The 27333-nt window shown below is 42.4% G+C and overlaps 1 protein-coding gene across 1 annotated transcript in view; it reads right to left on the reverse strand.

The window, feature by feature from the left end:
- The window catches only part of LOC122800092 (prolyl endopeptidase), a 1490953-nt gene that overhangs the window by 1209656 nt on the left and 253964 nt on the right, over nucleotides 1–27333 (reverse strand). Inside the window, 1 exon segment of the mRNA XM_044069645.1 lies at nucleotides 17851–17956. Within this exon segment, the coding sequence (XP_043925580.1) occupies nucleotides 17851–17956 (106 nt within the window).

Below are 27333 nucleotides of genomic sequence, written 5' to 3' on the forward strand. Positions count from 1 at the left end.
ACTATAACATGACAAGATAGGGCAGGGCACCTGTGTATGACAGACAGCAACATACAAGTAGCACAGTCTACAATAAATACGAAGTGGTCAACCACATCCAATCTTACAGAGGCCTTTGTAAAGGTACAAGCTGAGCAAACACCTTCACTTCGTGCATGATGGATGTCATCTACCTGAGAACTCTCACAGCTGCCACCTGTGTCCCTACCACACATCAGATCTGAAATGTTCACCACCACTGAAGTGTGTATATCCAACAAAGGAGATACATGGGAGGAGTTAGGCACTGCAATGACCCCAAGATCATCCCTGACATAACTGCAACAGTTAGCACTAACCAGAAGATGTGCAGGTGAGTGAAAGTCATCTGCTACCTAAAAAGCACTGTTGAGATGGCAAGTGTGCCCAAAAGATTCTGTGACACCGTACAATACATACAGAGTGACAAGGAGTAGACAGTTGGGGAAGAGACAATGATGCCGATGTCACGGATGGCAAATCTCCCAATGGTCAAACTCCAGGGGCTATGCCTTCCCCACTAGTCAGAATGTAGGGAGGTCATGAGTTAGAATACTGACAAATCCTTACAAACAGAAAATGGGAAATTAGGGAGAGTGGCTCAACCTCCTGCAAAAGATCTGACATTAGTGGTGACCCCCAGGGATCAGTCCTTGGATCACTCCTCTTTGGTTTTTACAACAAAGAAGTCAAAAAAAGAAGTTATGTACCTACCATAATGTTCCATGTTAGTTGTCTTCATCTCACCTTCTTTCTTGCTGGTTGGGATGGGAGCCGATCCTCGGCTCTGACTCGGTCATCTTCAATAGCTCAAGAGCTGTTTACTGGCTCCAAGGCTACACTTTATCCCATGATGCCTAGCGATAGCTACCCAGATCTCGTTTGAAATAGCTAACTCCAGACATAGCCAGAGAATAAACCAGTCCAAAAAATAGGTTGACTATACCTGCCATATTCTCTAAGTCAATAGAGGAAAAAATAAAAGAACATACAGCCAGTGAAAAAGGAACTCCTCTCTGTCCACTAGGACAGGGGAATGGAGGGTGGGATGCAAGAAAGAAGGCGATATGAAGACAGCTAACATGGAACGCTTTTTGTAGGTACATAACTTCTTTATGTTAAGTTGTCTATCTCGCCTTCGTTCTTGCTTGTTGGGACAGCGTCCCTACCACCTAATACCCTGGGTGGCTCAGTGGAACAGACTCTTCAGAACAGTGGAAACAAAGTCAGCTCTGCTCTAAGAGACCATATCCAGCTTGTAAGAGAAATAAAGGCATGAGGGTTTGCCCATGTGGCAGCTGCACAGACAGAATCCATGGGCAACCTAGACTGGAAGGCTACACACATGGCCAAGGCTCTAGTAAAATGACCTTTCGGTTTAATAGGTAACTCTGTTCCTTAACTGATAAATGAAAGTAATAGTGTGTGATAACCATCTCGACAAGGTTACCTTGGAAACTGGGAGACCTTGTTTGCCCAATGCATAAGAAAGGAATAACTGGTCCGACTTCCTTATTTCTTTAGTTCTGTGCAGGTAAAAATGCAATTGTCTATGAACGTCCAAGTTGGTGCAGTTTGTACTCTGCTTTGTTGGAATGATTAGGGAAAAACACAGGAAGATTTATAGACTGGTTTAAATTATTTTCTGAGCAGACTTTAGGAAGAAACGACAGATTAGTCCTCAGCGCAACCCTGTCCTTATGAAAGACCAAGTAGGGAGGACGAGCACATAGTGCCTGAAATTCAGGGACGCATCTGGCTGAAGTAATAGCTACCAGAAAGAGTGTCTTCCAAGATAGAAACTTGATGGAGCAGGACGCTGCAGGTTCAAAAGGGGGCAGAATTAAGGAAGTTAGGACTAAATTAAGGTCCCAAGGAGGAGGGGGAATCTCTCACTGGAGGCCTAAGAAGAGTTGTCCCTCTCAAAAAAGCTTTACAGAGCTTATGAGACAATGTTAGAATTAGATCAAACAACATGAAAGTTAGAAATGGCCACTAATTGTACCCTGATCGTAGCGGAAATGGAAGCGGAGTGAAACAGTTGTGCTAGGAATTCCAGAATTTTGTGGACTGGGGCTGAAAAGAGATCCACATTCCTAGCCTCTGCCCAACAAGAAAAACGTTTCCATTCGCTAAATAAGTTTTCCTCGTTGTAGACTTGTGAGAAGAGACGATAATCTCACGTACTGCTGGGGAAATGCTGGGAAGCCTGGCTAAGGTTGGAAGTGGAGCAACCAAGCTGTGAGCTGGTGAGTTTGGAGGGATTGATGCAACCCACCTGATAGATGAATCAGTAGATCTGGAATTGGGTCCAGAGTCCAGGGTTGATCGAGAAGGTAAAGGTGCAGGAACGGGAACCATATCTGTCGAGGCCAGTAGGGGGCAATGAGGATCATTTTGCAACCCAACGACTTTGCTTTCTGTATGAGTTTCGGTATCAGAGGAAACGGAGGAAAAGCATAAAGAAGTCCCTGAGGCCAATCGTGGACTAGAGCGTCTCTGGGCATGTGACCTGGAAGTGGAAGAAGGGAGAAGTAATTGCTGCATTTGCTGTTGAAGGGGGTTGCAAAAAAAATCGCAGCAAGGCTGCCCCCAATTGCAGAAAATAAGATCCACAACTTCCTGATTCAGAGACCACTCATGAGGCATGAGGATAGCTCTGCTGAGCCTGTCCGCTATGATGTTGGATCTCCCAGGGATGAGCGTCGCAATCAGAAAACATTGGGAGGAAATCACCCACTGCCAAAGTCTAAGTGCTTCTCGACACAGGGGGTAGGATCTGGTTCTGTCCTGCTTGTTGATGTACCACACCACTGACATGTTGTCCGTTTGAATAGCAATTGTCCCAGAAGGAAGAGAGTCTTTAAGGGCTTGCAATGCCAGGAGCACGACTCTCATTTCCAGGACATTTATGTGCAGATGGTACTCGTGAGGTTGCCAAGTGCCTCGGACTGTCCTGCCCAGATAATGCCCCCCCACCCTATCAGGGAGGCGTCTGTCAGTGTGGCTACCGGAGGGGTTTGAATGAAAGGTCTGCCCTGAGTAATTAGAGGGGAGACTATCCACCAAGAAAGATGTCTTTTGCATGCATCCATGATCAGGATCATGCGAGTCATAGGTAGCTCTTGGAAAGACCACTGCGTGAACAGAAGCCACTGAAGAATTCTCATATGAAAGCGTGTTAGTGGGATTAGAAGAATGGCTGCTGCCATGAAACCCAGAGTTTGAAGAATGTACCTGACTTGGATCCTTTTGCTCTGCATCAGAATCTGCCCTTGCTGACGAATTGCGGGCACCCTTTCTAGTGGTAGCCATGCAAACATATCCCTTGTGCCCAAGTCTGCTCCTATGTAAGTGATAGATTGACAGGGCAACAAGGCAGATTTTTCGAAATTTATTGTAATGCCTAGCTGGGAGCAGATTGTGATTGTGTAGTCCCGTGCCTGCAGGAGTTGATGCCTGGTGGTAGCAGTGAGGAGCCAGTCGTCTACATATGGAAACACCTGGAATCCTTGACGTCTCAGGTGAGCCGTGACCACTGCCATACATCTGGTGAAAACCCTGGGGGCTGTGGTGAGACCAAAGGGCAGAGCTCTGAACTAATAATGACTGGCCGGAAGCGAAGATATCTCCTGGAGCGCCTGTCCATCTTGATATGGTAGTATGCGTCCTGAAGATCTATCGAGCACATCCAACTGTCCTGACCCAGAAAGTGTAGAATGAAATGTAGCGTGACCATCCAAAACTTTGTTCTTTGTACAGACCTGTTTAGTCTGCTGAGATCCAGAATTGGTCTCCAGTCCCCTGTCTTTTTTCGTACTAAAAAGAACCTTGAGTAAGTTCCGGATCCATGCTGGTCTGCCGGTACTTTCCTGGATGGCTCTTTTTTTCTAGCAGTTTTGAAACTTCTATTACTGCTTGCTCCTTCAGATTGGGTGGAACATCTGGAAGGGTCTTCCTTGACTGTAAGGGGGGGTTGATGGAAGGGAATTTTGTAACCTCCGGATATAATTGACCGTACCCATTTGTCTTGTGTTAAACTTTGCCAGGCTTTTGGGTACAGTGAAAGTCTTCCCCCGACTGCCTCCAGAGGTGAGCAGCCGGGCAACCCTTCAGGGATGCTGGAAGGGCTTATCAGAGAAAAATTCTCTCTTGCCCTGGCTCTGCGGACCCCCTCTGCCATGAGGGCGGCATCTATTATTGTTGTTTCCCCCTCTGCCTCTGGAGGAAAATTCACTGTGTGTGTCAGGCAAGGCTCCCTGAGATTTACGGAACCACATCTTCCCACTCTTCTGACCCTTGGGGTAAGGTCTAGAGGGAGTGGAAAAACGGACTCCCACGGCAGAGAGTCTTGCCTTCTTGCTCACACCTAGTCAAAGTGTCTTTCACCTGTGGTCCAAAAAGAAAGGAACCATCAAAGGGAGTGTTGGTGAAGGACACTCGAAAGGGTTCCACAAAGTTACACAGCCGCATCCACGCATGCCTCCTAAGGGCCACACCCGTACCTGCGGCTCTACTCGCCCCATCGGCTGCATAGGAAGTGAGCCTCATGGAGGAGTTAACGTCACTAGCTGGGAAGCTACTTTGGCTTGTGCTCCCTCAGCTGTTAGATCTTGAAGGGCATCTCCGAGCTCTTTAAGGAGATCCGTTTGAAGTCGGGTAAAATGACATAGGTAGTTCAGTGACCTCAGAGAGAAGATCACTGAAGCAAACATTCACTTCCCGTATCTGTCCATTGTCCTAGACCCCTTGTTAGGGGGATGGACAGAAGAAGAGGTCTCCGCTAACTCTTTTTTGGTGGCTGCTGCTACCACCATGGCATCAACAGGAACACCTTTTGAAAGGAATTGCTTATCCTGGGGTGCTGTAATGAATTTACCAGGTCTCCTCGGAGTTGGTTCCACTGTATCCGGGGGGCTGACCAAGCCTTTCGAGCCACCACTGTCATAAGTGGATCAAAAGGCGGAGAAACCCAGGAGGTGGAAGGTCAGGAACCAAAAGCATCCAGAAATACAGACTCATCCTCGGTGGGGGCTAGGGAATTCCAGTTCCCCCTCTGCTTAAGCATTTCTAGGATGCCCGAGAAGGAAACATCTTCAGAGGGGGATCTCGGGGACCCTTCCGAATCATCTAAGTCTGTGTCAGAAGCGACAGACTCTGGGGAGTCGATGTGCTTCCTCTTACACTTTTTCTTCCAAGGGGGCTCCTCTGAGTGATCAGGAGAGGCCTCAAAATAGGAGGAAACACCCAGTGGGGTGTCCTGGAGTATCGGTTCCCTACGCTTAGGATCTGGAGGAGGAGCAGAGGTTGGCACAGGCACTACAGGGGACGGAGCCAGTGGGGCTGAATGTGGAGCTGACTCAGAGGACAGCACACTCTGCATGACATCTAAGGCCTCCCTGCCATGATGCAGAGAAAGCTCTGGTTCCGAAGAAATTGGAATCTTTCTCCACATCGAGGGGGGCGGCTCCGAGGCCTATGTTGGAGCTGAGCTCACCTGCGCCGAAGCTCCGAGAGGGAGAATGGGGTCGGACAAGGGTCCGATGCCACTCGCTTGGAGCAGACGAGGGAGCCATGGTGCCCAGATCCCTCGATGGAAGGTACCACCGAGGGGAATCGGAGCCGACATCGGAACTGAAGGAGATAGAGTTATCGGAGCCGACGGATCCACTACTCGAACCCCAATGAACTCCGGCTCCGAACTCATTGGAGTCGGAGGAGGAATATCAAGAGAAGTGGACGGAGCAGATACCTGTTGAGGAGGGCTGGACAACAATTTAGCTAGTGCCTGCGACTTTAGCAACCTGCTGACTACTCTCTCCACATCATGATCCGACAGCCTAGAGGATCGAGAGGATCGGTGACTATGCTCGCTCTGAAGTAAAGGAGACCGAGGAGCCGAATGCCTCTTGTGGCTCCGTGATGGCTCCAAAGCCTCTGATGGAGCCAAGGGGAGGTTGTCTTGTTGGTGCCAGCCGGAACCGACGTAGAAGGTAAATCCTGTACCAAGGTCCGCTCCAAGATTGGAGCCGGCGGTTTATTGGATTTAGGGGATTTCACTGGATGTGGGCTCTTAGCCGGTAAATCCTAGGGTTTTAACAGACCCCTAAGAATCAACTTATTCTTATGCTCCTGCAGGACTCTTGGACTAAAAGAATGGCAAACAGAACAAGAGTCCTGCAGGTGCACTGCGCCTAAACAATAGACGCAAGAAGTGTGCCCATCTGTCAGAGACATTTTCTGACAGCATGAGTCACACTTCTTAAACCCAGAAACCTTAGATTCCTTGGACATACTGTACTGGAGAACGCATCCAACCAATTTAACCAACAACAAAAAAGAGCAATATTCAGTTCTACAAGAACAAAAAAACTGGAAAGACACACAAGTACTATCTAGAAAGGTTTTTTTTTTTTTTTTTTTTAAGTAGGTAATAAGAAAGCCTATAATTTAAATAAGTAAGAGCAGTAGGAAAGCCTCCAAGTTAAACGGCTAACCAAGGAAAGGGGGGAGGGGTGGGGGAGAACTCTCCAAGTTAAACGAGTTCTACAAAAAGAGGGATACTATAGAAAAAACAAAGAGCTACCACAGTAACAACACTAACACTAATAATAAGATAATAGAAGAGTTAAATTCTAGTAAGAATTTACACAAAAAATTCTATACAAGCCTGAGCCAGAAAAACGACACCTCGCAGCTGAAGCGGAAAACAAGATCTGGGTAGCTATCACTAGGCATCATGGCATAAGGGGTAGCCTCGAGCCAGTAAACAGCTCTCGAGCTATTGAAGATGGCCGAATCGGAACTGAGGAACGGCTCCGATCCCAACCAGCAAGAATGAAGGCGAGATAGACAACTTAAAATCAAATGTTAAGGGGTTATAGCTGAAGAAGTCTGCAAGTGGCTGTAAACTTGGTGTCATTATACACTCTCCAGAGGACACCAAACTCTTCCAGGAAGGCCTTTCCCAAACAAATTGCTGGTATCAAAACCATGGACTAAATCTAAATGCCAATAATTATATAAATTAATCCTTTGAAAAGCAGGGCTTCCCTTGTAATTATCACATTGACAGCACACCCATGAAAGTTGATCCCATTGTCAGAGATTTGGGAACCTATGTCGACTACAAACTGTCCTTTGATCACCCTACATCCACTGTTTAATAAAGTCCTTTTTCATCACACAGCTTATAACTAGAGGTATGGCATCCCTAGGGATGTAATCATTCCACTGTATTTGGCTGTCATCATGCTGATCACTGAATATAATAGTGCTCCATTCAGTATGTACCTGTCCAAACACTTATTACTTTCTAACTTAAAAAAAAAATCAAGGGCTACTAAGAGGCAACCTCAGCCTCATATATAGAACAAGCCCCATCCTGTTAGACCTAATGCACATTCTCAAGTCCGATGGTAGCACAAACACCTGCTCAAGGGATCTCAATCTCTTCTGCAACATATATAGAACATGTTGGAGGGATAGACAGATACCACACAGAATTACTACTTATATGAACAGTCTTACACTCTACATAAATTGACCTGCTTCCCTTACTCGATTCAAATGCCATTTGGACAAATGGATGGGAAACCACAGACTCCGCCAAGGTTAGCACCCATGTCCCTCATGGATAGGTGCAAAAAGTAAATGTCCCAACATATCCTTGGTTTGTGCTCCTTTGCATTATTTGTACAAAAAAAGAAGAGGCTAAAAAACTACCATGAGAATGTAAGTCTATGCGTAATATTATCACAGATCAATAGCCTAGTAAGTACCTATGAAGATGTCCAGACATCCTGCAGTGCTCTACAAGTGTAGTGTCTTAAAATCCATGAACAAATGACGTCTTATCTTAAACTATCAGGAAACTGTTTATAATGAAACAGTTTCCCAGCTACCCACCATACAAACGATCACATTAAAACAAAAATAAACTAACTTAACTACTAAGCTTAAATGATGTCTCTTCCCCAATCAATGTGCATGTTTTACTAGCACACTTCAGAGTTATACAGTTCTATATAAAACTGCACAAAAAGACTTGAAACAGACTGAACTTCATGACTACTCAGGCTTCTAAAACTCTTACAGATGCTGGGATGGCCTTAGCAATTGTGAGGCCCAATCTGGACCATTTTATTGATGCCCCTCAGCTGATGCTCCCCACCACCACCACCCCAACCCCTCTTTCCATGCTGGCTTCTCTGACAAGACCATTTCATATCACATGCAGACAAGTATGCTACTGATGCACATTAAAAATAAAACAATATGTTTATTAGTTTATATTTTGCCATAAGACATGTTAAACAGACCGTTGGACTACTGGGTCACCCTTAGATTAGGCATTTCCTGGATTTCTCTTTCAATGTCTGCTTAACTAACTGAAACACATAAGGGGCTTATTTACAGGGTTACTGAGGCATTGTAGTTGTATGGTACTTCACCAGATGGTTGCATCCTGGCTTACCAGTAAACATGTTTATAAACTTTTGTAGTGCTACCTGGATTTCCTAACCCTGGCTAGGAAACAGCTGCACCCCTCCCTGGCATTTATTTATTTATTTCTGTCTTCTGTCTCTCACACTGCTTTCTATTCATCCTCATTTGACTAGCGCCCTACTCTTCTTCACATCCAATGCCCAGCAATAATATGTACTATTAGTAATTTCATTCTATTAGAAACTTTATACTAAATGATGCTATAACAGTTTGCAAAGACTCGTCTTACTGATGTTACTGACTGAATTCTTGTATCATACCTACTTATAATCGTGTTTAGTTATACTACATTTTATCCCGACTTGTATCTCTCTCTGTATGCTTGCTCTTATTTTACCACTGCTGCACTTAGTTCATTGCTTCTTTGGTTGCATTTCTACTGTGCTGAGACTGAAACTGGTCTACGTGCGACAAGGCTCTATTTTGCTTAACAGACACTAAATAAATACAAGTAATACTTTTTGTAAATCAAGTATTCTACATACTTTGTCATCTTTTGGGAGGTTGCTGTAGACACCACCAACATATCATGCTACTAAGACATAGGCTCATTTTGAAGCTTGAAACCTAGTAAAATCTTGTGACTCACAGTTCACAGCTCTCGTCTCCCAATGTTCAAAGATGCCAGGAAGTACTGGACAGATGAGTCAGTAGGGCCGTCCCATGGCTTGTGGGAAGAATTTGGGGTAGGGGCAAACATTCTCATCTCATTTCACCCCTTTCTTTCTTTCCTCATGGGGCTCTAATCACTGCCTACACTTGCTCTGAAAGGTTTTTAGTTCCTTACCCAGTTAATTTTTATACCTTGTTACAGTCAGTGTGTTTCTATACAATCATATAAAACTAAACTTCTTCAGAATGACCATCTATATTAATAGTAATAACCTTAGGCCTCTCCTTAGACATGGTATTGCTCACAAACCACACCACTTATAACCATTTCTGAACATTTACTTGTACCTATTTAATTTGTTAAACTGGGTAGGAGAACTCATTGAACTAATACATGCAATATTTTACAGCCATATCACAGGTCACAAGGGCAACAGTATGGATTACATGCAGGGATAATTTACAGAAGTGAGTAAGCATCATGATTTGGCAAGTGACAGAAAATAAGAATACACCTTAAGGAAACCTCTATAGATGGGAGAATAAGAAAAACCTACACGGTTTCATCAGCTTTCTATAACACTTCCACCTAAAACTCTTCCCCAGTCCAGTCTAGTCCAACTATTTTCTAGCTTTAAGTTTCTTCTTGCCTCCAGATTTTGTATGCGACTCAAACTGTGATACCCCTGACAGTACAGTTATGAGTCAGATTGTTTCTGCTTTCTCACTATCAGGCAAGCAAATCATTTTTCTATCTATCTTTGCCCTCCACCACTCAGTACGTGCACCTCATATTTATCTTCTCTGGGATTATTTGGCTCCTATCCATGATTGCATCAAGCATTTCTCTGCCACACTGTTGAATTGGTAACACTATCACAAGTCTTACTAATCAGAAGTTACGTCACTTCACAGTATTTTTTATGCCTACTATTCCACAGTGATATCTTGAGAGTGCACTCATTAGCAAACAATCATAAATCCCATGTCAGCAAAAGAAAAACACTATGTCTCTATCACTCTTCAGACCAAGTATGGTCTGAGTATCTTCTCAGATGATAACTGGAACAGTACACAAAACCAGATAGTTACACAAACGTTCCGGACTGAAAATTCTCTTGATCACTCAACAGCAGCAACTAACCACTATGGGACCATAACCATCTGACACTATTAACAGATGCGAAGCTGCAATTACTAATAATACTGGACTAGTCACTAGTGCAGTGCATGACAGGATATGTCTGTAACAAGACTTGTAAGTAGTATGGGAGCAAAACTACAGCAGGAAAATGCCTTGCAATCTGCTGTACTGTCATTCAGGCAAATCTCTGAACCACATAAATCCATTGCCTAGGGCCGGACCCTCTGAAAGAGAGGGGCCGTATTGGGCTAAATAGGTACAATTGCCCCAAGACTAGCCATGTACTGATGGACAATCTCAAATGTAGAAAATGTAGTCTTAGTTGAAAATGATCTCTGAGTAAGACATTCTCTAAGTAACCATATATAACATTCAAGAGAAGACCCCAAGGATTTCTAATCACAGATGCCTTCCCACTTCCTGTTCTAGAAGATGGATACATTTCTAAAGCACACACTCCTTCACACCTCCTGTATTTGATGAGGGAGTGAAACTACATAAAGTAAGGTGATAAATTAAATACAATTATTTCACATTTGTTTACCGGGAAATTCTGACTAGGGTAAAGCCTATTTTCAGCAGAGGTCCAGGGAGAACCGCTCCAGATGCATGTGTTTCTAACGTGGGTGGAAACTGGAGCACCTGGAGGAAACCCACACAAATGCAGAGAGGGCATGCAGACTCACACAGAAAGCACTCCAGCAGAGAATCGAACTGGAGAACCTCTTGCTGTGAGGTGACAATGTTAACCACTACACCACTGGAAACAAATCCTTATTCCATGTGACACTTTGAACTTACCTTTACACAACAAAAAGTACAGTTTTGTACCTACCATAAATGTAGATGTTCGAGGATCTACATTGCTGCAGTCATAACCATTGGGTAGTCCACTGTCCTCGGTCGGCCCGAATACCAAAGAGCTAGGCTGGCATCGGTCATTGTCGCCCAGAACTGACGTCAGTACGTATTGGTACTTAAGCGCATGACCGACGCCATATCCTCAGTCTTTCTTGCCCCAGATGTCAGAAGGCCTACAAAAGAAAGGCCAGAGCCAAAAAAGTAAATACCCCAAAAGAAACACAGCCCCTACAAATTATAGTGGGGAAGGAGGGAGGGAAAATAGGACTGCAGCAATGTAGATCCTCGAACATCTACATTTATGGTAGGTACAAAACTGTACTATGTTCTTCGTCTCACATTGCTGCAGTCATAACCATTGGGTAGAATCCCAAAGCAAAGGAAAAGGGAGGCTGGCAAACTAAATAGCATTAGGAGCTGCTAACATACCTTGTAAAACTGCAGTAGCAAACCCAGCCCTGTACTTGGAATAAAGAGGGAGATGGTAATTCTTAGTAAAGGTGTGTACAGAACTCCAAGTAGCTGCCTCCAAAATATCCTTAGTAGCTACCCCCCTCAAAAAAGCAGTAGATGTGGCAGTAGCGCTAGTAGAATGAGGCCTGATTCCAGCAGGAACATTCTTCCCATGATAAGAATAACAAAAAGCAATACATTGACCAATCCACTTAGAAATAGTCTGCTTTGAAACAGCTTTCCCTTGTGAACCCAAAGCAAAGGAAACAAATAACTGTTGAGTCTGCCTGAACTCCTTAGTTCTGCTCAAATAATAGCGTAGCTGTCTGTGGATATCCAAAGAATGCAAGACTTTTTCCCCCCTATTTTGGGGATCAGCATAAAAAGTAGGCAAATGAATAGACTGGTTCAAGGCCACATTAGAAATCACTTTAGGCATAAAGGTAGGGTTAAGTATGCAAAGAAACTCTATCCTTATGGAAAATCAAAAAGGGTTCAACTGCCATGAGTGCCTGCAATTCAGATACCCTCCTAGCAGAAGTAATGGCCAACAAAAAAGCAGTCTTCCAAGACAAAAACTTCAAGTCAGACGTAGCTGCAGGTTCAAAAGGAGGTAAAGTAAGCTTTTCTAACACAAAACTGAGATCCCAGGAAGGAGTAGGAGCTCTGCGTGGGGGTCTTATATTCTTTGCCCCTCTAAGAAATTGTTTGAACAAAGGGTGAGAAAATAAAGGAGGGTCACAATCATAGTGAGCAGAAATGGCTGCAGCATGAACCTTCACAGAAGAGAAGGACAAACCCTTGTCCAGTAACTCAGTAAGATACTGAAGTGCAAAACTCAAATTAGGCACTGAAACATCAAAGCCCTTTGTTGTGCTCCAAAGAAAAAATCTCTTCCATTTATCCGCATAAACCTTTCGAGTACTAGGCCGCCTTGCTTCCAAAATGACATTCAAAACCTGTTGAGGAAGCTGAGACCCTACCGGTTCCATTACAGAATACGCCAGGCAGCTAGACGCAGGGACTGCACTCTGACATTGAGTAGGTGAGTGTTTGACTGGGATAGTAGATGAGGAATCTGAGGCAAAGGCCAAGGAGGCTCCTGAATTAAACTCCTCAGCAGAGGATACCAATGCTGACGTGGCCAATCTGGTGCTATTAGAATCATGCAAGGTTTGTCCCACCTGGCTTTCAAGAGTACTCTGGGGAGAAGAGGCAGAGGAGGAAAAGCATAAACGTGAAGGTTGTTCCAACTGAAAGATAGAGCATCCACTTTCCAAGCATTTGGGTGAAACATCTTTGTGCAAAATTTTGGCAGTTGGAAATTTAGTGGAGAAGCGAACAGATCTATGTCTGGAGTTCCCCAAGCCACTGTCAACTGTTTGAAAACCTGAGGATCCAGTTTCCACTCGTGGGGATCCACAATTTGCCTGCTCAATACATCTGCTAGTGAATTCAGTGCCCCTGGCAGGAACCGTCTTGAAGATTGATGTGTAAACTTAGAGCAGTCTCCCACAATATCATTGCTTGTCTGCAAAGGGGATAAGAATGGGTTCCTCCCTGCTTGTTGATGTACCACATGACTGTTGTGTTGTCTGTTCGAATCAACACCTGTCCCGGCTGAAGTAGGTCCTTGAAGGCCATCAAGGCAAATTGGACTGCTAACATTTCCTTCATGTTGATATGTAAATGTAGAAGTCTGGGAGGCCACATGTCTTGTATCCATTTCCCATTGAAGTGTGCTCCCCAAGCCAAATCCGAGGCATCCGTCGTTAGAATCTGACTTGCCTCTGGTTGGGACACAGAGAGTCCCTTGTTTAGGTGACATTCCTGAGCCCACCACAAGAATTCCTTCTGGATGCAAGGTAAAATCCGAATGACTTTGTCCAAACCGTGGCAGTGTTGAGTCCACACACTTTTGAGATACCATTGTAGCTTCCTCATATGCAGTTTGGCATTGGGAAGTACTAGAATGCAAGATGCCATGAACCCCAAGGCTTGAAGGACTGTCCTTGCAGTCAGCCTGGACATTGTTGATAATTGCTGGAAGTACAGATGAAGAGATCTTTGTTTGTCCGGGGTCAGAAATGCCATCTGAGAAGATGTATTCAGTCTCACACCCAGAAAGCACATGTCCTGAGAGGGCACTAGACTGGACTTTATTTCGTTCACAGAATACCCTAGGCACCTTAAAACTGCCATTACATACTGAAGATGCTGTAGTAACTTGTCTTTGTTTTGAGCAAGAATCAGGCAATCGTCCAGATAAAGATAACTTTGTATTCCCCTCTGTCTGAAGAAGGCTATTACAGGAGCCAGAACCTTTGTGAATACCCTGGGCGCAGTAGATAAACCAAAGAGCAATGCAGAGAACTGATGAAGTACCAGCCCGAAACCTCAGGAATCTCCTGCAACTGGGCCTGATAGGTATGTGAAGATAGGCCTCTTTGAGATCCAGGGTCACCATCCAATGATCTTTGCCTAGCATGGGCAGAAGTTGTTGTAGAGTTAACATCTTGAACTTTGGAATATCTAGGTAGGTATTGAGAATGGACAAATCCAGAATCGGCCTCCAAGTGTTTCCTTTCTTTGGCACTAGGAATAGACGGGAATAAAACCCTAGGCCCACTTCTGACGGAGGGACCACCTGAATTGCCCTCATCTTTGAAAGCAAGGAAATTTGCTTCTGAGCCTCCCGCCTTTGCTGAGGAGGCACATCCGGCATGCCTCGGAACGGAGGAAAAGTGTGAAAATAAAACTTGTAACCTAGATTTATAATATCCAACACCCATTTGTCCTGGGTGACCAAATGCCAGTTTTGATGAAAAAGTCCCAACCTTCCTCCTAGAGGAGCTGCCAGTAAAGAAGGGTCTGGCAGCGGAAGACACATGTCATTGGGTCTGTTTACGAAAGGACTGACCCCTGCCCTCACCAGAGGACTGTGCAGGAGAACTCTAAGTCCTAGGTCTGAAAGAACCCTGAGCGCGAGTCCTGCCTCTACCACATCTAGACCTGCCCTTAGACTGATAATCTGATGAAGGATAAGACCATCCTCTAGCAGGCCAATTCCTACTAAACCTAGGGGGCTGCACCTGCATAAAATCCTTGACTGCCTGCATAGACTTAGCCTTATCTTCCATCTTTTTCAAAACTGATTCCACAGGAGGACCAAAAAGTACTTCAGATTGTAGAGGAGCATCCAAAATCAGAGCTTTAACATGCTCTGACAAATTTTGCTCCTTAAGCCAGGCATGTCTACGAATTACTGATCCTGTAGCAGCCACCCTGGAAGAAGCCTGAAGGGCATCAAAACCACACTGCAAAGAATGTTTGCCAACCTGATCTGATGCATGTACCAACTCCTGGAGCTCCTTACACTCTATACCCTCAGATAAGGCATCCACTTTAGCCTTCAATTGGCTTAACAAAAAATTCTGATACTTCAGCATATGAAATTGGCAATTCAAAGCCCTCATAGCTAACGTAGAGGTGGTGTACACTTTTTTCCCCCGCCTATCTAATGCTCTAGAATCTTTATCCACAGGAACAGGATTCTTAGCCACCGAAGCCCTAACACCCTTCGGACCTTGAATAATAGTTTCTGGGTCAGCTCTAGGACTCTTATACAAATACTTATGTGCCTCTGGAACTCTGTAATACCTATCCGGCTTAACAGGGGCAGGAGGCAAAGAATCAGGGTTAAGGGAAGACTCAGAAAAAACATCCTGAACAACATCTAAAACAGGAGGAATAGCCAGGGGCCTATGTTGAGGCAGAAACAAAAATTCCCTAAGCCTTTTCCGAGAGTCAGAGAAATCCTGACCTTCCCACTTGAAATGTTCCCTCATGGAATGTAAAGTTTCAGAAAAAGAAAAATCCTCTGGAGGAGAAGCAGAAGGACAGGAGTCCTCTGCCTCCGAATCTGAAGAAGGGAAATCCTGAATTTCTTCAGCTGAAGAATCAGAGAAGTCTGAAGAATGCTCCATCCCCTCTAACTCTGGCTCCACCCTGGGCCTCTTCTCTGGGGGGGGGGGGGCATAGAACCCCTGATTAAAGTAATCAAATCCTCTGCCATTTTCAACATATGCTTCTTTGGAACAGGGGTAGGAGAGCCTGAAGTATAACCAGGGCCCACAGAACCAGATTTAGCCGTAGAATGGCCTTTAGCCACTGAAGTAGAAGGCCTAACAACCTTTTGCAAAGATGGCACCACTGATACCTGGGAAGCACCCTCAGCTGGGCCTAACTCTGGAGAAGCCAACTCCTGTAAAAGTAAAGGTTCCCCCTGGGATTCAGCCGAAACCTCGGCTGGATCCACAGATTCAACCGGAGGCTCCGAAGAACCGGCGTCCGCAACGGACGACTCATCCAGTTTAGACCTCAAAGATTTATCTTTGCGCTTTTTAGCGGTAGCGGGAGTCGGAGGATCCGACGGCATGTTATAGTTACACCACTTACCAAAAACAAGCCTGGCACAGTCTAATCTGCGTTTAATGGTGCGCTTATTAAATCTAGCGCAAAAGCGACACCCGACCACATCGTGCTCAGGCCCCAAGCAAGGAATACGGAAAGAATGATAGTCCCTATGAGGTATCTGTTTCCCACAAGAAATGCAATTATTAACTTTTTCTGACATCCGGATAACTGAGGCAAGAAGGGACAAAAATTTCCCCAACGGGGTACTTAGCTCAACTTGGTCTTCGGTCTGAAACTCGAAATATGAAAATTTCAGAATGCTGAACGGCACTTGCAAATGCTGCTTCTGCTTCGGACCATGCAGCAAGAAAGACAGAGGATATGGCGTCGGTCATGCGCTTAAGTACCAATACGTACTGACGTCAGTTCTGGGCGACAATGACCGACGCCAGCCTAGCTCTTTGGTATTCGGGCCGACCGAGGACAGCGGACTACCCAATGGTTATGACTGCAGCAATGTGAGACGAAGAACATCGAGCAACTCACCAGTTCTCAGTTCTTTTGTTTCTACACACCTGTAGTTCTTCTAATTCTTCTCTTGAGTATTTCATTATGACCCCATTAGAAATGCCTGATGTAAGGCAATATAAAACTGGTCACCTCCTTTAACACTGGGCTTGCTAATCCAACAGATTACAGAAATAAAGGATTTTCTGCTCAGCTCTCACTGCCAATAAATCATCTTTTGAGATTATGTTTTATTTACATATTTACTTATCATTGTTAACTGGGTTGGTGCAGACCATTCTGAAGTATGGTCCATGCCAAAAGGTCAAATTACAACATAGGAAATTTGTAAAATATGTAATGCTGTAAACAAAAAATTCTAGCAATGACATTTTAAATCATACTCACAGCTGAGTCCAAGGGGTATAGAGTGCATTTTGTGATAAACATACAATTTGCAAATGTGATAAAAACATTTTAAGATGCATTGTAGAACATTTGTGTACAAAGCCAGTCCAAGAATTCTGCACTCTTATTGGACTAACTTCTATAACTTTAGCACTACAACATACTAGAGACAGAGATCATTAATTTTTGCTCATACAAGAATAACTGTGGTCCCATCCTTCCTTTCAGGCTTTTATTACTGCAATTGAACAGATACAAAATGCTTTATGGACTAGTATGACATCAACCCAGAAACAGTAAGTTTTGGTTCTGTCAGAACAAAAACCTGGAATAAAGAAAAGTAATGATTACCACTTCCCTTACTATTACCTAAAATTACAGATGAATAACACAGCTAAAAAAAAAATACTACCCCTCCTGCTATACTAGACTGCCACATACTCTAAGGAATACTACTCAAGGAAATTACTCACTAACAATTAAATGTGAACCCTGCACCTTTTTAGTACAAATTAATATATTAACTACAGATTCTTAAAATCTGTACCTCCTAACTAGATACTTCCTTGCAGTAAGGACACCTTCATTGTACACTGCTAACATATCCACGTGGTTCAATATCATAATGCATGACTTAGAAGACTAACCATTCAGTCATATCAGTGCTACATACACTGTACTCTTTCCACTCTCTCTTATTAATCCTTACTCTATAACATTAATTTTAAAAAAGGCAAAAACTCAATGCAGCCAAAAATGTCTAGGGTTTTCATTATGAAATCAAAGTACCACCAAGTTCCTCTTGATTAAAAAAAAGTTGAACACCATAAACATAATATCATACTATGTTTACAACAGTTTACATTTTGTATTTTAACAGATTACGATTACAGTGACCTCAAAAGTTTGTTTTATTTAATTACCTGAAATGTCACCTGAAAGCTGCTGCAAATCACAGTACCAAAGTCTGTTCACTGGAAGGCAGCCCTCTCGGATAGAAAGCAAGACATACCGGCCATCATCAGAAACCTACCCAAAAAAAGAGAGAGATTAGAGACGGAGAAGAATGACAACACATTGCTCAGCAAAAGCATTATGCAATATTGATGGAACTAAGCATAAACAAAGGGGGAAGCCAGTGGGGAGAAACTAGGAAGACAGTAGAGCAAGCAGAATCAGCAGTCTCGGGGACTGCTGGTCTTGTGGGCAGCTGACCTTCTCCCCTGGAGAAGCACACTCGTTCCTGTGGCAGGCCTTTCCAAGCTCCACTATGTGCTTTCAGATAATAAATTCCCGCAGCTTACTATGCAAATTGCATATGGCAACAGAAAGCACTAAGCTCTAGCTTCATGAGGTGGAACACCTAGTGCTCCCGCTAGGTGTCACCCAGATGGCAAGGCATAGTTGTCTCCCTCACTCCAGGATGGGTATGCAGACAATAGCCACACCTTCCCATCCTTCCCTACCAGCTCCTACAGGTACCAGAGACAATGTTCAAACTCAAGTGGTCTGCTGAGTAGGTCTGGGACTTTATCCCTCTAAACCATGGATCTGCTGTCAAAAATAATGACTAAACTACTGAATGAAAACTGAGGAGTATGTAAACCTTCAGAGCACCCCCAACTAAACCCAGCACGACTAAATATCACCTTAGAAATCACAATCAAAACTTCTTTTGAGGTAAAACTCAATCAGGATGGGGCATAAAATATCAAGGCATTTGAAAGCATATCTAAAAAATTATAAGAAAAAAGGGGAATGTATGTTATAACAAAACAGTACCAGTTTAGGAGAGCTAACAACTATAGCTAGCACACTAGCATAAAAATATGAAGTAGATTTCAGAGTAAGAGGTGAACTTCACCTTTCTCCCTTCAGCATTTTCCCATCTGAAATGGTCACCTTTGCCTTCAGTATAAATTCAGGTACACCAGTTCCATGAGACCAGATAAGCAATCAGAAACAGCCTAGTAAACACTTATGTGCATTTTTAACATACTATTAGATACTTTTATGTCTTTAAAAAAATAAATCTTTATGTCCTAATTAGCTGAAAGAACAACACTGCGTTCATAATCCGCAAATAAAAAAAAAAAAAACTTCCACTGAGCCTAATAACCTAGGATTAACATGGGGAACCTCCCCTCTCAATTACCTAAGTACAGTTTTCTCAAAGGAAAATCACTGTATACTAAACCTTCATAAATTTCAATGACAGTTTGATCAACACTTTGCATCAAGGCTGATCTGTCCAGCCAGTGCATTTCAATCTGGCTAAACAGTTTAACACTATACCTCATGAAGGAATCGCATATACATTCTGGGATCTAAAGATAAATGAAGCCATATCATCTTGGGTCCAATAAACAGTTATTTGCCATAAACAATACGTGAAAAAACAGGAGGAGTCTTATCCATAAATTACCAAGCAAATTTTTCAGAGGTATGATTTTGGGCCACTCCTTTTTGGTATCATTTTTTTTCCAGACATCTAAAATAGATGCCAATATTTAGATCAACAAAAATTTCGATGAGAGCAAACTTAGGAGCATAGTCCTTAACATTACACATGAATGCTGCAACAGGAATGACCTTGCCTTCAGTATGAAAAACACCACACCCCTCTGATGTGATGTACTTCTTAAAGGTAACAACTGTAAGATGACTGAACAATGAAAGAACTTGGAATCCTTGCAGATGATGACACTTCATCCGATACCCATACATATGCTAACTATCTGCAAAAATATAGAGTTGTCCACCTGACCCTACTTGAGGATGGGAGTCATGCAAGAGCGGTACCTGTCCTCCCCTGTATACAACTCTTTTCATTCCAATTACAGAATAGTGTACTCTGTTCTGTAACCTACTCATATGCAACCTAACACAAAAGTATAAAGCACACAGATTCCTCAGAGAGAGGGGACTGAAGGTCTTCAAGGCTCGTCTTATAGCTAAAGAGTACAACTTTCTCTTATTTCTATCTTATTGTTCTCCTAGAGGAGACTTATGTCTGGCATACACTGCATTAAGAGACACATTTACTACTTGAAAACCATGGCTTAGAATCCACCTCTGATTTGGGAATAGCAGGACAATAGCTCGCAACCTTCCATCTCCAAAATGTGGAGCACTGCCTCTCAATGTAGAGCAAATGGGCAAATTTTATACTTAGAAAATGTTCTTTTGTTGAATTAATATGATTCAGTATCATTAGTCATGAATATTAGAAAAATTATTTTTAGGTGATGGGCAGAAAACAGCACATATCTGAAGGCTGAGAGCAGAATTATAGCCACTGCATGTTCTAGAGAAGAGAATTCAAGTTCGAAATGCAGTTGAGACACTTAGCACCTCTGATTGGTCATGGTGCTGTGCAGGGCAGAATACACGGTCTCTCACAGAATCAAGGGTCAGGCTTGACCTGTGTAAAAACACTGTGACCATACAAACATGTAAGCATGGTTAGGGAGACCAAAATTCCTCAACAACACTTCTAAATGGTTAGCAGAGTATGAGGACGTCACACTGCAAATGTTTGCTCAAGGCACAGACATTCATTTGAATGGTTCTTAGGCTTGGGTACTGCTCTCTAGCTCTTGCTCAATTACTTTAAAATGCACTTACGCAGGACACATGCAGCAAATGGAATGTTTGATCCTGAGACAGCGTTATCGGACAGTTGAGGTTATAAAATGCTGTGCAACTAAAAAAAAAAAACAAAAATAGCTTAGGATAATGGGGTACCACACTGCTATACTGCTGAACTTAGCAGCACCAGTAATTCTTCTTAACCAAAATAGCCATTCATAAATGTGTGCTATGTCTACACGTGTAGGTATGTGCGTGTAAATATATATGCCTATAAAATGCATATTAATACCATTCAAGATACAGCTCTTGTGAAGACAGATCTACATTTCATCCAAATCAAAATTTCAAAAGATTAGTAAACTGGTTTTTAACACATTTCACATGGCTTCATTGGTGCTTACCTGAAAAATAAGTCGGTCAAAAATGTTTATATCAAAGTCTAAAACTCACATGATTGGAACCAGTTTCCTGAATGATCAAACATGCATAGAAATAAACAATGAGAAAATGAACAAAAGCAGAGTTTATTTAGTTCAGTGTACTTGTGGGGAGGGGTTCTATATCGGACAAACAAAATGCATCTTTAAGGAACATATTTCAGGCCATTCGGGCAACAGAAAACTTTTTTCTATTTTATTGGAATAGACTGCAGTTCTATCAATTTCAACTTCTGTTAAATATTTGTGGGCATTATTAAATAATAAATAGAAACACTGAGCTACAAACAAAAATGACCTATAAAGTATACATTATTTGCTTAAGAGCACCCTCATTAACTTCTCTAGTGCACTGGCCCCTCAGCCTTCGAGGAGAAATTAAAAACATTCTCAACATCACTTTAAATAGCAAAAATTAAAGCCAAAAATGAAAGATATAAAATGGCAGATCTCAAAATCATTCTCAAATTTCTACATTTCATTTTTGGGTGTCATTTTACATATAGATGTATTGGGTAGTAGTAGTTCCTGAACTGTAAGGAAAATTACAACCCCAAATATTTTGTATTATGAGAGTGACCATCCTAAATTTCTGCTTAATTCTGTACCTTGAGGTCAGTTAACAAAGGCTAAATGACTGTGTTAAACACTTTTTTGAAGAGATCAAATCTATATTTATGAAATTGCACCCAAGGAGTTACAGCCAAGGATATATTACTTGAATTTATTCTTATGTTGTGGAGAAGAAAAATATATTTGTTATAAAAAGAGACCTATGGTATGGTCCTTTTATTAACAGAACATCTTATAAAGATCTAAGGGTCTATGTTTGCATTTACACACAGTTCTCTTACACACAGGATGATTAAAATTCCATCACATATAAGTTATGATGTGACATTTTGGTTGTTATAATATTTCTATTTTAAAACATTAAACTTACAGCCCATTTGGGCTAAATGTGGAACTGAACTGGAGAATTTCTACGAGAAATGTTACTTTAAATCTTTGAGGTGATGGGAATGTTTTTAATGTCTCCTTGAAGGTCAAAGGAATAGGTGCTAGACATGAGTTGGTTTTAAGCAAACAATCATGTATAAATTATTAAATAGTAATTATACAATGGCTAGCCATTAACAAAATATGAAAACTAGCATGCTGATTGGTCAACCCAACCAGCGTGCCCGCTGTAAATCCGAGAATATACCAATGGAAAAAGGTCCAGTCTCCCAGACTTTTTTCCATTTGTATATCTTGTAAATTTTTTACTTTTCTTTTTTTAATAAAATTACAAAACTGAAAACCTCAAACACGGGAGAAGGCGCAGAGAAAAATAAGAGGATAATCAGATACATTCTGCAAAACTAAAGAAACGTGCCTGATTATCCTTTTATTTGGTCTGTCCTGGCTCTCCTGAACATTAAAAAAGTCTCCCGTTTCTTTTTTCCTTTTGAATAAATAAAAAAAAAAGCCATGGAGATCTTCCTTTCTCCATTGCTTCCTTTGCAGAGCACTAATGAACTGTGTAAGCATGGGAACACAAGGTCCCATATGCATGCGCAGTGCATCAGCACAAACCCAGGATACCGGAAAAATGCGGAAGGGTACCATGGAGGCATTATACAAAGACATTATTTAAGAAAAGTAAGTATTTTTTTTTCTTAAATAAAGTCATTGTTTAACAGCAATAACAGACTCCGTGGCTTCGCCCTCATGATTAAAACACGTCAAACATGGGTAAATCTTCAATATACCACACCAATGTAGACGGCTTTTGCTGTAAGAAAGGTGATGGACTGTGTTAACAGGAGCATTGTTTGCACTACTTCTCAGTCAGTGAATGAAGCTAAATTTGTGTTTTGATGGTCTGAAAAAAATGAAGACCCAATCCAAGCTTAGGCTTTCATCACCCTTTCAGTACCCTTATTTTATTATTATACTTGCAGGTACAGCAATATTACAGTTGCACAGAATACCTACTGTGGTTTTTCATGTATTAGAATCAGTCAGCCTGAAAAAAATGTGCATTACACTGAGGTTAGAACAAACTAAAATATTAATTTTTTTTTTTTGCAAGCAGTTTTTCCAATACCTTTGCAACTAAAGGCAGATCATAAGTGCAGTTTACTTTTATTTTTAAGCTTTTTTTCCTTCCACACCTACTATATTCTACTTACTGTTCTAATGATCTTCAGCCCATTGTGTTCTCCTGCAACTCAAAAGTCCCCAACACAAAGATGACAGCCAGTCAGAAGGGACCCTCATACAGCCATGAAGGTGATTCATGCCTTCACCAGTATCCTCTGATGCCCACAAAAAGGGTTGTTCTACTTGGGCACCACCTCCAGCCCTCCTAGATACTGTGAGTATCTGCTTTATTGCTAGGTCCTACTTTGCTTTCCCTGAGCATGTGTGCACTTCAACATGCAAAAAAATAGTGTTACCACCACCGACATGGCAGTGCCATACCCACAGCCACAATCCTGGCCAGTTTTGTAGCAATGCCAGAGCTGCTGTTGTAAGCAGCACTTTATCCCTGTAAATCCACAGAGCTGGGCTAGGTGCAGTTTATAAATGAATAGCCAAACAAGCTGTCCAGAAAATGTTAGCAAAAAATGTCAACCTGTTTCATAGATACAACCTGGTATTGGCAGAGGTCTCCAATAGCTTTACATGGCTACTATATGTAGTATGCAGGCTGACACAAAGATCCAGCCTTGTGCTGGCTGAGGTCCTCAACAGCCCTACAATGCTATTGGAATGTGTGGGGTACAAAACTGCATTATGTTCAGTGTCTCAGCAGGGGGATGTTTAAAAATCCTTAAGGAAAATGGGCAGTTTTAGCTGCAGCATTTATAAGGTCTGAGGCATACTTCCCTAAAAGTTTTGTTATGGGCTGTTAAAGGGTGATTGAAATGTGCTTTCTTCTACACAGGCAAAGTTACAGCTTTTATATAATAACACAACAAATGTCTGCCAATTTGCATTATATTTGAATTACCATCAAGAGCAGGTATACAACTTCTAATCAAGGTGAAGAACATAGTTTGAACACAAGTTAAATCTCTGTGCTTTCTAAAACAAAGTTAACTTAAGCAAATGGTGCAAATGGTCTGTTGTAAACAAGAAAGTTGTTTCATCTTGAAGACCAGCATAGACAATAGTGGGTCAATTTTTGTTTTTCCAAAACACTAAACATTTTTTATGCAAGTTAATTTAGGACAGTCTTTTTTTGCCATTTACAAAAACAAATGTTTTCCATAAACATTCACTTTTAAGGGTAGGGCCTACACTTCTACTTTCTGTAAGCTAGCACACTAATCCAAAAATGGACTGCCTTCTTGTCAAAGTACAGTACTATTTCTCAGTATGACTTTTTTTACATGCACATGAGAAACCCATATTTGGTAAAAAATAAAGGCCAACACAGGAAAAAAAAGTTTATTTTAGCATGGCTGGTAAACAGAATTTCAGTACCAGCAAAGGGTTTACAATGCTCTAGGCTCCATCAGTCCTATAATGCTGATCAAGGAAAGCTGCTTTGCACTCGGTAGAAAAACGCTTCTTCATGAAATTTGCTCTTTCAAGAAATTTCTGTCTGTACTTTTGCAGACATAAGGCAAAGCCAGCTCTGCTCCACCCACTTCATCTACAACCACACTGGAATGCAAGTACATGATATAGTACATACATGTTTAAAAGTAGGCTAAACAAGCTGGAGATAAAAAAAAAAAATGAAGTGCAATATTTATGTGTTATAAAGAAGAGCTTTTTAAACAGGCCATTACAGATCAAGAGAAAAACTGTGAAACAAAAATTGCAAAGAAAAAATGTACAGCAACATAACTAATTGTTTTTATGCTGTACTTAGTTTTACAGGTCACTGATCAGTGCTGATGTGGTTTCATTTAAATTAGCTGCACTCATTCATGCGAGGAAAATCAGCAGGTGAGAAGAGGTCAGGTCCAGGGGTGATTGTCTCTGTCTCCATTATAGCTGATGAAAAAAGATGCACAAAAAGCTGAGTTAGTCTGCTACAGTTTTGGTGGTGCTCGGCCTATAACTTCCTAACTACTGGGCAGGTCTGTGTCCTCAAGTCAATATAAGCCTGGTGCTTTCGAAATGCAATATTTACACCAATGACAATGTTCTCTTCAGCTAAAAGTAACTGCACATTCTACACGTGCCAAATACTGCCAACTAGCCATTCCATATATATTTCCCTCCTATGGCTGAGCTGCCTGGCTTTCTCTTGGTCTCAGAAGATAGCAGCATCAGAATAATCAGTGAATACATGCATTTCTCTCAATTTCCATATAGTCAGTCTAGCATTCACGGTCTCTCCAAATGCCCAATGCATTAAGTAGACATAAACCCTTAACTCAATCTACCCTCCTCCAGCCACTCAAATCACTGAACTTGGGGGGGGTCAACAGGGTGCAAGGCTCTGCCCTGATCCATCAAACAGCCAGTTTAAACAGCACATTTTAACATTTACATATCGCAGCTCTTTCTTTCCATACCAGTACATATTAATGTACATCTGGCACAAACATGTTTGCCTTACCCATTTACATCCTACTGTTTTCCAGGACTCAGACATGGAAAAAAAAGCAGCCATTTATTTCCTTTGTTTTAAAATCTCAGGCATGGAACCGTCACCACACAGACTAAACCAAATTCAAGGTGCTTCCTACACTTGCTGACAAAGTCCTGTACAGCTGTCAAAATCCCACTACTGGAAAAGGCGGTATGACAGAGTGCTGGTGTTTGAAGTGCAGCTGAGATTACTACTACTACTTCACCAAAATGATGAAGAACAGGCTCCAAAAAGTTGCAGTAAAAAAAAAAAAATCTTTTTAGGTGATTAATCCAGGGAGCACATTTTCCAACTGAATATCCAAGCTTAAAACAAAACAAAACAAAACACAGATAGATAAAGCCACTTTGATAATCACTACCAGTTTGGGCACCTGGTTTAATGCTCCCATTTCTAAATGAAAACACTGAAAGGGGGTTACTAAAGGAATCTTCTTTGGGAGAGTTAAACAGTACTAAACCATAAACTAATCTCACTGGATATTCACATCCCGACCCCACTCCCTGCCCAGAAAACCACAGTGAAAAACTTCTCTAAAGCAAATTTCACACTCCTCAAAACAGAGGTGGAATCCTTCAAAGCCCCTGGGCCTGTGGAAAATACGGCCCAGACCGCAGAATCCTTTATAAACGCATTCTATGAACACCTTCAGGAATGCATGGATCATGCGATCCCAGATAAAACCAAGACCCAATCCTCCAAAGGCAGACGTCCTGTCTGGTGGACCCCAGCCATAAACAAACTATACAATAGAAGGAGGAAGCTACTAAATGATAGAGCAAAATCCCAAAAGGGAAGGCATCGCTGATCAGTATTAGCAAAAAACTCTACGGGCACTCATAAAATTGTCTAAGGCCAGCTTCGAGAGAAAAATTGCACAGGACACTAAGGATAATCACAAGGCTTTCTTTAGTTATGTTAGGAACCTGGGTGGTAATTCCCAGATATGCTCAGAATTAGTCCAAAATGACAAAAATACACCAAACCCACAGACATTGCCAACATCCTAGCTGACAGGTTCAGCGCAAACTTCTCCCACCAAAGGGCAAATATCTATCCCAGCAGAGTGCTGCCCCTGACATCTCAGATGCTCAGGTAAGAGCCGCCCTCTCCAAAGCAAAAACACAGCATCAATGGGACCAGACGGTGTCCCGGCTGCGTCTACATGAACTCCAAGAAGAGCTAAACCCAAACATAAAACTACTGTTCAATCTCAGCCTTACTATAGGATATGTGCCCAAAGAGTGGCGTACAGCAACAGTGGTCCCTCTCCATAAAGGTGGTGCCTCAACGGATCCTGGAAACTATCGCCCCATAAGCCTGACTAGCTTGGTCTACAAAGCTATGGAAAGGATCATCATGGACCTCATAAATAAAGATATTGGGGACCTACAGACACTGGATCTTACCCAGTTCGGCTTCGTTAAGGGCAGATCCTGCCTCTTAAACCTGGTTGATTTCTTTGAAACAGCCACCAAGGCCATTGATGAGGGGAAGGCGGTCCACACAGCCTACCTGGACTTCGCAAAAGCCTTCGATACAATACCCCACTCGGGCATTATAGATAAGCTCACCAGCTTAAATATAAACCCCTATGTCACTAGATGGATTGCAAACTGGCTCAAGGACAGAACCCACACGGTTAGAATTGCTGGAGCCATGTCAGACTCCAAACCAGTTACAAGTGGTGTCCCACAAGGCTCAGTCCTGGGACCTCTCTTGTTCGGTATATATTTCTCGGAGGTACAGGCCAATACGGAAGGACTGTGGCTGAC

The sequence above is a fragment of the Protopterus annectens genome, chromosome 1.part0, assembly GCF_019279795.1.
Source record: "Protopterus annectens isolate FY-2018-M chromosome 1.part0, PAN1.0, whole genome shotgun sequence".
Taxonomy (NCBI): Eukaryota; Metazoa; Chordata; order Ceratodontiformes; family Protopteridae; genus Protopterus; species Protopterus annectens.